The 12,695-nt window shown below is 41.0% G+C and overlaps 1 protein-coding gene across 12 annotated transcripts in view; it reads right to left on the minus strand.

Annotated features, from left to right (window-relative positions):
• Positions 1–12,695, minus strand: part of nedd4l (NEDD4 like E3 ubiquitin protein ligase) — a 68,553-nt gene that overhangs the window by 12,277 nt on the left and 43,581 nt on the right. For 10 of the 12 annotated variants that reach the window (XR_014772652.1, XM_084746319.1, XM_084746317.1 and 7 more), the window contains 4 exons: positions 12,447–12,581; positions 10,103–10,288; positions 5,484–5,681; positions 4,318–4,395 (listed from right to left, as the gene is read on the minus strand). Coding sequence is in view for 11 of the 12 variants with exons in the window: in XM_084746319.1 (XP_084602445.1) it covers positions 4,318–4,395; positions 5,484–5,681; positions 10,103–10,288; positions 12,447–12,581 (597 nt within the window). In the remaining variant the exon portion in view is untranslated. The remainder of the gene's footprint in view (positions 1–4,317; positions 4,396–5,483; positions 5,682–10,102; positions 10,289–12,446; positions 12,582–12,695) is intronic. The other 2 variants (XM_084746312.1, XM_084746313.1) reach the window with 2 other exon arrangements.

The following is a 12,695-nucleotide window of genomic DNA, read 5'->3' on the forward strand; positions in this document are numbered from 1 at the left end:
AAAAGCTCAAAGTCACCATTACCCAAAACTATTAAACAGGCCATGCTCAAATAGTCTTTTAAATCCATCCACTTTGTTTTCCTTTTTTAATTTATGTTTGATTGAACTTGACTGACCATTAAAATGGTCCAAACACTGACAGCCCGGCGCTGCGGGCGAGGCGAGCTCAATCAAACACACCGCAAAGGAACCGAGAGGATTTTCTCTCCTATTTGAGTCATGTCTGAGACGTCAGCAAGGCAGGGATACATACAACCACAACATTAAAGGTTAAATCACCACTACTAGTTCAAACCAGAACACCACCACTGACACGGTGACCACTCAGTACGGTGTCACAGGCCACACACACATACACACTCGTACAGCACCAGCAGTCAGGCAATTAAAAAAATTTACAGTAGATTAGATAGAGTAAAGGGGTGGGGAAGGGGACCGAGTCCGACAATCTGTCAAACAAGGTGAACCTACAGTATGTGTGTCCCTTAGGCCTTGTCTACACATTTAGAGATATTTTATTCAAAAAGTGTCCACATAATCTTCATTTAACAAAATAGTTCCGTACACAAGAGAGCGCAAAAATGATTACAAATGTTCAAACGAGCACGCTGGGCCAAAGCGTGGCGATAAAGTTTACATAAAGGATTCGTCAAATACGATAGAGGAGCATTCTGAGTGTGTGTGGTGAGCTTACTTACAATAATAGATACTTATTTACTTATCTGTAGTCATCTGCCACCCATTTCTGACACCATTCTGGCACATCAGTGTCTTGGCTCAACATATAACAATTTGTGATGAAGACAAAATAATTGGGTGGATATGTTAATCCATATATTGGGAACTGAACTGGATATTGGGCCAATCAAAAACTGGCACCCTGGAGGCTTTGGCAGCCATTTTTCAAAATGTCCACCAGTGGTGGGTCAACCTTTCCGGTTCAAGCAGACACACCTGGAATAACAGACATGATGTAGATCCCAGTGACCCAGAGAACCAAAAAGTGATTTCATTATAATAAGCTGCTATATATTTTGTTTTTTTTCTTTTTAAAGAAAGTTACAGAAGCATCTCGATATTATTGGGGTGGCATAGCTTATCTATTATTCACTATGTGATAAAGTGCCAGATCTGGTACATATTTATCAACATATTTAGAAGAAATCTGGATATTGATCGTATTAACATGTCAATACAACTTGTCACAGATCCTGGCAGGGCACTCAGGCTGCAGTTTTACTCCGTCCTCCACATGTCTGCAGCCCGCATCAGAAGCGTTTCAGAAATGTTTCAGCAGTGGAGCGTCTGATTATGTTTACTTGCTCAGATTTTGTTGATTTGGTCCTCTTTACTTGCTCTTCATGCTTCTACCATGATAAGTACGCTACATGGTTAAAAAGTTTATTTTCTGTCTGTCTTTATGATCAAGAGTCTGCATGGGGTCTTTTATTTTGAAAATGGAAAACTGAGTCTCTCTACTTTTTCTGTCTGTCTGTCTTCCTGCCCATGTAGAGAGCTGCTTCAGGGCCGCTCCAAGGCGCTGCTGGTGTAATCACAAGCATTGTGCAGAATGGCTGTGAACAGCTCCGGCTGCCATGGTGCTGCTGTGTGCGGTGGAATTTAGCCATTAGAGTCAGGTGGAAGCAGAGGCCTGTGCACCTGCAGCGCTTTCAGCAACCACTCTGCACTTACACCCACAAGACATCAGCTCACAGCAGGACTGGTGGCAACGTAGTCCAGTTAGGCTCATACATTTCTTCATATATTCTTCACCCAGTTGCTGATGGCAGCGCCCCCAGATGGGAACACCCTGGTAGACTGGTCTCTTTATGGGCTCCCAAACATTTTGTTTAATGTGCACAGACGGATGCACAGAGGCAGCAGTTTTGGAAAATCTGCACAAAAAAAATCTGTTTTAGTGAGCTAAAACGCTGCTTGCGTGTGGATGAGAGGAAAACATTCATCCTGCAAAATATCTGTATCTGTGTGGACAAGGCCTAAGTATGCTGCTACTGCATGAGTGGAGAGACCAGATTGAAAAGCTGATAAACACATGCAGCATACAGCCAGTTCCTTCCTCTAAAATACATATATAGCTCCTTTTGTTTCTGTTGAAACATCCATCCCTTCCTCTGCCCTTTATTCAACCCTGTTCCTCCTCCTCCTTCAGCCCTTCTTGTTCATTCTCCTTCTCTTTCTAAAAAAATGCCCGGTGCATCTCGCCTCGTTCCACTTTCCCAACTCGTCTATCTGTGCCTCAGACACCGATACAGGTACACAGACATGGAGCAGTCTGAGGGATCCCGGGAGAATGGCGTGGGAGCTCTCCAAATGTTAAATCGTTAACAGAAGGGGTGGTGGTGGTGCAGGGAGGGCGCACAGAGAGAGGAAGTGGTGTAAAAATACTGATGAGAAGGAAGGGAGAGGTACAGTCCATCCATGCCGGTCATGAGAAAGAGAAAAGATAGAAAAAGATAGAGGAAAAAAACAGAAAAAAGAAAACAAAAAACAAAAGCGCAAGGCTGTCTGCAGGCATTTTGACCAGATCGGACCAGACAGGTAGGTAGGCAGGCAGAGGGAGGGAGGCACCAACCAACCTCCTCTGGTAGGTTCTGCCAAACAGACATGGCCAGGTGTAGAAGAAGAAGTAGCATACATTAGATCCACCAGAACGTAGAGAAACGAGAAAGAGGGAGAAAGAGAAAGAGAACACACACACATGCACACACACCACACAAGCCTGTGAGATGTACAAACCCATGAAGCTCTGATTATTCAACAGCTACCTACGGTAACGTTTGGCCCACGTGTTGGGAGTTCGTCTTTGTCAAATAGATAATAGAGCAGGTGACTGTCTCCACCTCCTAGTTGGGGATTATTATCATCACAGCCCCCAGATTCTGCTTTCTCATCCAACATCAGTTACACTCTCCCTCTTTTCTTACAGGACTAAGAATGTCTTTTCACTCTTCTTTTAGTGCAAATGCCACTTCGTCCATAAAATTCAATTTAAACATGAACCATTGAGTTAAAGGGACAATTCTGATTATTTAAAGTAGGGTTGTGTGAGGTACTTATCCAGAGATGATGGTCGGCACGCCCCCAGTTTGGGGAAGCAGCAGGAGTAACGGTGTGGGAAGCTAAGCAATGAGCTGCAGTGGACAGTGTCAGCAGCAAAACATGTATTTTAACCCCTTAAAAAAGGCCAATCATTATTATTTTAACTGTACGTCATATAAAGAATATTTTCACCACTTCACCTTGCTGTTAGACAGCCTTTTCAGCTGGAAACCACCATTACATAAGACAAATATCACTCTGTCCAAACCAGCCAGTCTCTGTTGTCTCGCAGAACATGAGAGTTGCTAGTCGACTACTGCCTTGAGTACGTTTGCGTTAAGTCTTGATTCCACAAACGCACGTTGCGTCTGCAGTGCGGTTTTGGTCCGTCCTCTAGACTGCTTCATCCCCCACTAGGAATGTTTTTCCTTGGTTTTTGCGCCTCTACCTTTGTTTGATATGCTACGCAGTTAAACGGTTTGTGTTTTTCCGATCAGAAGTCTGCACAGGGTGTTTTATTTTGAAGCTGATTATCTGCGCTGTTCCTGTGTCTGACTTCCCGTCCAGGTTGATCTGCTCTGTGCAGTTTGACACATTTTCCATTAAAAGCAGAGTCCGTGAGAGGCAAAAACAGAAAGCGACGTAGCAGCTGTGCCCAGTGGAATTAAGCAGTTATTGCGTGACATCAGTGTTTGTTCGGATTCACTACAGTCACACAAGAACACAAAAAAAACAAACAGATCAGGGTATTTGTAGACCAGCTACTCAGGTGTTGTGCTGATTTTGCCAGTGGAGTTCGGTTGATTTGGTGAAGCGGTGAAAATATTCTAAATATAGTGTAAACTTAAATTGATTGACTGAATATTGATTCATTTAGGTGGCTAAAATACGTTTAGCGTCTGATTCCCCAAACTGCTGACTGGCATCTGCTATTGGTAATAAACTGGCTACGGATAAGTACCTCATACAACCTCACTTCAAATAATCCGAACTATCCCTTTAAGCTGATCAGGAGACAAAAACATGAAAAGTCACTGATGGTGCAACAAGCTGAACAAATACTTTTTAAAAATTAGCTTAGAAAACAGTTATAGTTAGACTGATTTAGAAAATGTGAAAAAGTGCATCTTTGCAAGGGCACTTGTGAATGAGTGAAAAAAAAAAGCTCTAAGGCACTTATTGGCATCTGTGAGGTTGTTATGTGCTTTGTGGGCCAAAGGTTAAATATGCAGTCGGTCTAATAATGACTCTACTTACAGGAAGAGGACCGAGGTCGCCGGGCTCCATTGAGTTCTTGTTCCTCATATGGACTGGATATTTCAACCTGGGATCCTCCTGGTTGTCAGAAGAGAGACGGAGGGAGGGAGGAAGCACAGACATGCATTTATGAATGATTCCAAGACAGGCTGACGAAAAACTAACGTTTTACTTTTGCTCTGGTTTAAGGATGAAATGGGAGCTTTGATGTAACACGACAGCTCAGGCTTCTCTTAAGTCCCTTAAATGTGAAATTAACTTAAACCACCAGATGTCGCTAAAAGATCCTGGAAGATCAGCCAGCAGCACTGTCCTAGATTTTTAGACTCTAGTAAAACAAAATACTGTATATAAACCTCTTTTAAATTTCATACCATCATTTGCTAACACTTTATTTTAGCGTCCTAACAAGAAGAACTGTAGAAGTTGGTACTAGTAAATGGAGACAAATGTGTACTTAAGGGTTTCTGCAGGTTTTAACAAGCTAAACTGAAGTCTTTTTTAAGACCATTATGAATGCAATTTCAGACCATGCTGGCAAAAAAGTGGATGCACAGTTCGCATTAGTGGTTATATTGGCTTAATAGTGGTTTCTTTTTGTTGTTTTTGTAGTAATTTTTCCCCAGAAAACACATTTAAAAGCTAGAATAAAGTTAAATCCAACGTCATTACAATAACGTTAAAGTCATAAATCAGTTTTATCATATTTAAGATGATTTAAGGCATAAAATTGACATTATATTGATTTAAGACTTTCTAAGGACATGCAGAAACCCTGTAATGGTAATAAAAGAAAAGAAGTTGCTTCAGTTTAGGTACTTTCCACACAGCTGTTGGTTTTGGGAGGAACTGCCTTGAAATTTAAACTAAAGTCAATAATCATTCATTATTCATCTAGTTTTGGAAACTGTATATATGTTAATGTGCGGCATTGTAAGCTTGCTCTGTCTTGATGTGCACTGAGATTATGCAAGCCATTTATTGGAATTCTTATTTTCCCTGTAATTATTACCAAATAACAGTTCTTTCCTGGAAGCTTACTGGGATTTTTTGGGGAAGTTGCAGACCTGTAAAATAAAGAGTTACCCTCGACTCATATTTCAAAAATCGTCTCCCAGCCTCAAGTGCAGTCCGGTCTGTTACCACGGTGTGTTACGTTTGCTCACCCAGGTGGTGGTTCTGCTGTTGTGGTCGATGAAGAAAGGCCGTCCGTTGGGGGCTATCCTCATCTCCCAGCCCGGGGGCAGGAAGCTCTGCTGTGTCTTGTGCTGGGACTTGGGGGAGCTGTAGGGGGACGGCTGGGGAGACTGCGGGTTGGAGAACGTGTCCTTTACAGCCCTCCGCACCTGGATGTTGTTGGCTCCCTGGAAGCAACATGGGAAAAAGAAAAAGAGATGCAGTGAAATATTATCACTCCCAGCAGACTAAAAGGAGATGCAACCGAATATGGATGACTGACGTGATGAAATAAATCAACACTGATGCTCTGAAACACAACAGACACGAAACAAGGATGGAAACCAGTCTTCAAACAGTTGTCTTTTAAAAAACTGGATGAGATTACATCTAGGAAAACCCCATCATTGTAGCCACAATATACACGGTGTGTGCAGCTTTTTACAGTCAAATTCAAGAGCACTTTCAATGCACCCAAACCTCTTGAAGTCTTTATTATCATATCTAAATAGTTACTATAAATGCAATTTCAAATTCCTTTCTACCCACAACGATCACAGTATATTCCTCTAATTAACTCTGATTGTATGTTTGGATCATGATAATACAGAAGCCCATTTACACCAATAAAAAGTAAAAAATATCCCCCCAAAACTCTTTTAATATTTGAAATGAAACTATTCTGTTGTCATATTTGTCAATCATTGCTAGAGAAGTTCTCTGGTGATCCCTTAATCTGGAAATTAGCAAGCAATATAAAGCCTAATCATATGGAAGACATGAATGACAAATACGATGACTTGATTGTTTCATTTCAAATGTTAAAAGATTTTTGGATTTCCATGAGCGATCGTGTCGATGAAGCACCAGATTATGTTGAAAACCCAGCGTTTTTCAAGAACTATATTCAGATTCACGCATATTCCTAACCTTGAAACATGACGGTTAAAATAAGGCATTCTCCAAACTTTCAAAACCTTGTACGAACGCTGAATATATCTGAGCCAGTCTCTCCTTTCATCCCATGAAAACAGGGAGGGAGATAATCAACATCCATGCTGAGTAGCCCGTCAGCCCGTCAAGTTGTCTATCAAAATGTCAAGAGAAAAACGCACGGAGACTTGATGAGTTTCACAGATTTCAGCTTTTACTGATTCCCTGGATCTTGCATCTGAGGCTTAAAGGGATACTTTGGATTATTTAAAGTAAATGCCGACATATTTTAAGTGTATCCTATATTTATTCTTACAGTTTCATTTGCTGTGAGGCAGCCTTTTCTGATGGGAAACCACTGTTATATGAGGCAAATATCAGTTTCTTGCTCAAACAGACTCCTTTTGCAAAACTAGTAATTTTATCTTGTAGAACACAGGAGTCACTGGTCTACCGGTGCCTTGTTTTGTTAGTTTGTTTGTGTTATTGTGCAACTTTAGTGAATCTGATTAATCTTTTAAAACACCAAAGTCACTAACTAACCAATGAAGGCAGTGGGAGAGCAGAAATTCCCAAGTTCTGCAAGGCTACGGAGTCTGGTGGCTTTGGAAAGAGCGATATGTGTCTCTTTTTTGTAGTTTTTCAAACAAGAATGTCAAAATCCAAGAAAAACTGAAGAAAGGAAGCCAACCATTTCTGGCATCTTAAAAAGTTTCTTAAGCAACATTAAACAGATTTAAGTTGTTCAGGCTAATGAGTGTTCCTACATCACAGCAGCAATTATCACTGACTGATCTGATTTTTAACATGACAGAAGACTGCATTAATTAATCCACAGACCTCCCACCTCCTCTGGAAGTTGTAATTACAACATTCTGCAGCAAGTGTTTCGCTTCCTTTTACTTATATAATGCCTTGTTAACACACAGACCTGCACACACACACACACACACCTTAATTAAACCTCCTTCAGGCCTGTTCCCTTGGTACAGCACAGGATCATCACCGCAGAGTAAAGCCATTAAACGCAGGTCAAAAACAGGCCGTTTCTTTTTAAGATACACTGTGTTGATCTTAATTACCCAAGTTTGTGTGGTGCATTTATAGCTGCTTTAAAGTTTAAGTTCAAATGTTATTTCGCATCCATGCTAAAGCAAAAGTTTCATATATCTGACCAAGTGCATGTTCAGACACTCCAACATAAAATACAGAAAAACACACACACAGTTAGAATGAGAGCTTAAAATCATGGTAGATGCAACAAAATCCAAACAGTTTTAGGTCTTGATTGAAATTATCCCACCTAGTTATCTGTATTAACAAAACAAAAAACCACTGAGTGAGAAAACTGGTTTTGTGAAAACTATACAGTGGAACATCATTACATGATAAATGACTGGTCATTCACATTACTTGAAGTCCAGAAAAAAGGATTAAAAAGAAGAACAGTCATTACTTCAGGTAATTCAACAATGTTCTGCTCTTTTTAAAACAATGCAAGTACTTCATCTGTCCACTACACCAGATGAGTCAAACACTTCAAATGTACAACAGCTGCTTCATAATAAAAGCCCTCCACTGATACCTGCCTCTTCCACGGCTTACATTCATTAAGACATCCGATGTCTTGAAGGATTTTAGAAGTAGAAGAACTGCGGGTGCAAGACTTTCAGCACAGGAAGTGTTTGAGTTAGAGTGTGAACATACATATCTATATAGATATTTCCTCAGATTTGTTTTTGAAGAATCAGACACTGCAGCTCTGACAAAGCGGCAGCAGCAGCTAACGTCTCCTGTCTGATATCTCACTCTTTGTAAGTGTTGACTGTGGGAGTTCATATCACTTGTCGCTCTGAAGACAAGAAAGGATGACATTAAAAATGAAATCTTCTTCTTCTGCCCACAGTTACATAATCTTTGGTACGACTGTTTTAAGATAATGGCTACCATAATGGCAATACATCTACAATCCTGTCCACTGATTGCCATCTCTGGGACCCTGGACAGATGAAGCTAATTTAATTCTCTACAAAAAGAAATGATTAATTTCACATTTTCAGTCACCTGCTCCTACAGTGGAAACCTCTGGACCCTCCCTCTGTTTCACAGTGGCTCAAAGATACTGTGTTTTTTCTTAAATGTCAGAAAATTAAACATAAAATGAAATTAAATGAAATGAAATACTCTGCGAACAAAGCTGATTTTAAGACTGCAACTGACAATTATTTTCATTGTCAATTAATCTGTCGGTTATTTTCTCTATCAATCAATTAGTTGCTTGGCCCATAAATTGTCAGAAAATGGCGAAAAAAGTCGATCGCTGTTTCCCAGAGTCCTAGATGACGTCCTCAAATGACTAGTTCTGTCCACAACATCAAAGATATTCAGTTTACTGTCAGGGAGGAGTAAAGAAACCAGAAAATATTCAGGTTTAAGGAGCGTAAGTCAGAGAATTTGGGCATTTTTTTATGTAGAAAAATGACTTAAAACAATTAATTAATTAGCAAAATAGTTGCCAATTTACTTAATAGTCAATGACTAACTGATCAATCGTTGCAGCTCAAGCTGTTTTATTAAATTTCTTTCTAAAGAAAGAGCCTGGGTGGGGTGTGTGAGTGTTTGTGTGTTTGGCTTTGAGTTCTGTACATATATATGCATTTTTCTCTTCTTTAATGTGTTCAGTTTTGGTGTTTCTTATTATCACTTTGCTCTTCTATTTTAGATTTTTTATGTACATCCGCACATTCATGGGTGTGTCATTTTATACTGTTCTCAATAAAACATTTTGCATAGAAAAATATATGCAATCTGCTGTACATGTGTCTGCAGTGAACATCAAACTGGTTTCAACAATTTTAAAATGTTCTTTTAAAAGTTATTCACAAAGGATGCCATGCCATCTAAATCAATCTTCAAATGCTTCTGCGGTTGCCTTTGTGCTACTGAAATGGCCTCTGGATTTAATGATATTTAATTTCCAAGATCAATACCATTGATTCGGATGTCCCGCGTTTGCTTTAGCAAATTACAACAATCACTCGGGACCTGTGATCAATTCAAGTAATGGCTTCATCCAGCAGTAACTGCCATCTTGGATTCACCGTTGCCAGCTTTATCCTGTTAGTGTTATTGCTTTCAAACACGCTGTGCTACAGAAGGAACTGCTGACTGTGCCAAGAGCGCATATTGTTCACAACAAACTCATCATCATGAGTAAAGCTGGGACCATTTCACGTGATTAATCATTGTTTAACAGAGAGCCGTTTCAGAGCTCGGCCATCAGCTCACTCTCCGTTGAAGATGGGGGGAAAAAAAGAGCAGTGTGAAGAAAGAAAATCATCCTCCATGAAGAGATGAAGAGAAGAGATGAGAATTTCGAATGAGGAGATTAACATTTCCATAAGTTTGGAAAGAACGAAAAAAGAGAGAAAAGCAGCATCGAGACAGAGTTAACCTAAAAGAAGGAGAGATATCATTAAAATGGTGTAATACTGAAGCAGGAAATTGAGGTTTGGCTGATGTAGATGGGTGAGGATCATGATTGGTCACCTTCTAAGGGATGGAAATGGTGGAGAATTGCATGACGAGAAAGTGTGGAAGGGCAAAGGTCGGAAAAAAAGAGGAAAACGAGGTATAGGTATGGCGGAGCAGGACGGCACAGGTGGCTAATTCTCACCTCCAGGGGGGTGGAAAGGGTGACAGTAGGGGAGCTGAGGCTACGAGGTCGTCGGACTTGGGGCTCATGGAGGTGGTTGTTGGAGGCATTGGAAGAGGTGGAGGGGGTGGATGCCAGGGCTGAGGCTCCTCCTGACGCTGCTGCTGCTGCTGCTGCTGCTGAGGTGCTGGCTCCGTCTTCAGTCAGCTGTCAGTGAGAATAGCACTTTGGAGGTTAAGTGGGGTTCGGAATAAAGCAAGCAGGGCTGTTTTTGCGAGTAAAAAAAAAAAAAAAAGAAAGAAAGAAACTTGTTCTCGTCATTAAGCCATGCTGTCTGCCACCGGAGAGGTCTGGATGCAAGCTTTTCTCTCAGGGTAATGAGCTCCTAAAATGTCAAAGCACGGGTCACACAGTGTAGGCCCAAAGAAGACAATCATTTCTGTCATTTCATATAATTATCACTGATGGGACGAAGGCTCGGGATCCGTAACATAATGTACTTCTCACTGTTACTTACAACCCTAATCCAAGCAGCCATGACAATGGGAAAACCCACATTTGCAATGGGCCACAACTAGGGATGGGAATTGATTTATTATTGATACCAGTACCATTAATCATTTTGCTTACCAGTCTGGTCTGTTAATGATTTCCTTATTGAGTCCTGATCAAATTTCTGGGGGGGAAAAAGTAGGTCTACACAGGTTTTCAGTGTCAACGCAGCAGTTTTATCATCTCTGAGTGTGAGCGCAATGTAAAAACAGTAGAAACAGGCATTTGTGTGACTTGGGTTTGCAAAATCTGATTGGAAAATGTGATTCACAACCCAATGACTTATGTATCCCATGTATTAACCAGCGATGTTGTTTCCTAAATATCACCTATTGGCTTAGTGGATGAGATTTAGCTTAGTTGCAAAGAGCTGCATAGAGTACTCAGATTACTTTTTTGCTGTAAGGAGCAAGATAATGCAGTTGTTTTTTTCATTCAAGCACTTATAGTCATTAAGTTACATTTTCAATTCTACCACTCGAAGAACTATCAGTACCTGACACCTCACACTGGAGGGAACTCTGAGAGCAACTTTTTTTTGTTTTTTTGGGGTTTTTTTTGGGTCAATACTTCAACACCATCCAGATTTCCTGCTGACAGGCTTTATAGCCTTGGAAGTCTCATCAGAGGGACAGACTATCTCAAACATGCATGTGTTTTGAGAGGCATTAGCTGCATATTGAAACATTATGTACTGTATGAGCCCATTGTTCTCATAGAGGACAGACATAGAGTTGCATAGTATGTCTCTGCCCAGTTAGCTGTCCAATTGTCAGGACAATACAAGCAACTTGCACAAGGAATTGCAAAGGTGTTTTTGTAATGCAAAAACACTAACAAATTACTGTTATCAGTAGTAGTAATGTGGCAACATAAGTTATTTTTAAAAGTAACATTCTCCAATACGATTAAGAAATAGCACTGTTGCCATGCTTTGGATGATTTCTTCCTCTCCGCTTTGATTTCTTCTTGTTTTTAGCAGTGTAGACGCCTCAGTTTGAGGTCTATTGTTTTGAAATGTGCAACTGTCAAAAAACCTGCAGGCACAGATAAAAGGAATTGATAAGCTCAGAGGAAAATGGTTCCAGGGAATCGGACTATTTGGAACTGGTTCTCAACTGGAACTGATTCTTAATTCCCATCCTTAGCCACAACTATGAATCAAAGCAATGCTATGGAACTGTTATGTAAATCATGTGGCAGTGTCCTCTCCTTCTGAGTAATAACAAAAACAGATGAGAATCAGAAAATGAGAAGACTGTGTGATGAAAGACAACAGATGAACACGTATAATATAACCGGCGGTATGCTGATAAAAGCAGAAATGAAAGAGTGGATTTCAAAGAGGAGAGACTTGAGCATTTAACATACACCCAGTCCTGTGTAGCGGCAATCTCTCCCTGAGCTCAGACTATGTGGAGCTGCCTCGTTTGCGGACAGAAAGACAGGGGAAGACGAGTGGAAAAACAGGGCAGAAATGGGGAAAAAAGGGGAAGGGAAAAGTGGTGGTTGCAGTTCCATGCCAGGGTTTGGAAAGGCGTGACCAATATACAAAGTTGCACTTCATCCAGAGTACCAAACAAAATGCTAGACAGGAGGAGGAAGACGTACAATAAAGTTGGAAAGAACTGGAAACCGGACAGAGAGACAGACAGAAAAAGAGACTTGGTGTCTCTTTCCGTCATTCTTTACGGCTACACAGAGGAGAAACACAGAGGGGGAGAACAGAGGAAGAGGTCCGAGGCCGTGACAGGGGCCGAGGTAACGTCCAGTCCCATGCATAGAGTCCAGCCAGCCTGCAGACCTGCTGTACCTGCACAATTGGCCTAGTCCAGGTAGTGGTGCGGTTGTTATGGTTGACGTAATAAGTTCTTCCCTTGGCGTCCTTCCTCTCCTCCCATCCAGGGGGCAGGCCAGGGGTGGTCAAGGTGTAAGTCGCCGACGGAGACTGGCCAAGTGTAGAGAGAGAGCAAAGCAAAGACAGCTAATCAGTACAGGCTGATAGTGTGGAGAGTCATGTGGAGGGAAACGTTTAATATTTTAAAAGATTCTGCTCGGAAAG

Source organism: Lutjanus erythropterus, chromosome 20, assembly GCF_056507025.1.
Source record: "Lutjanus erythropterus isolate fLutEry1 chromosome 20, fLutEry1.hap2, whole genome shotgun sequence".
Lineage (NCBI taxonomy): Eukaryota > Metazoa > Chordata > Actinopteri > Lutjaniformes > Lutjanidae > Lutjanus > Lutjanus erythropterus.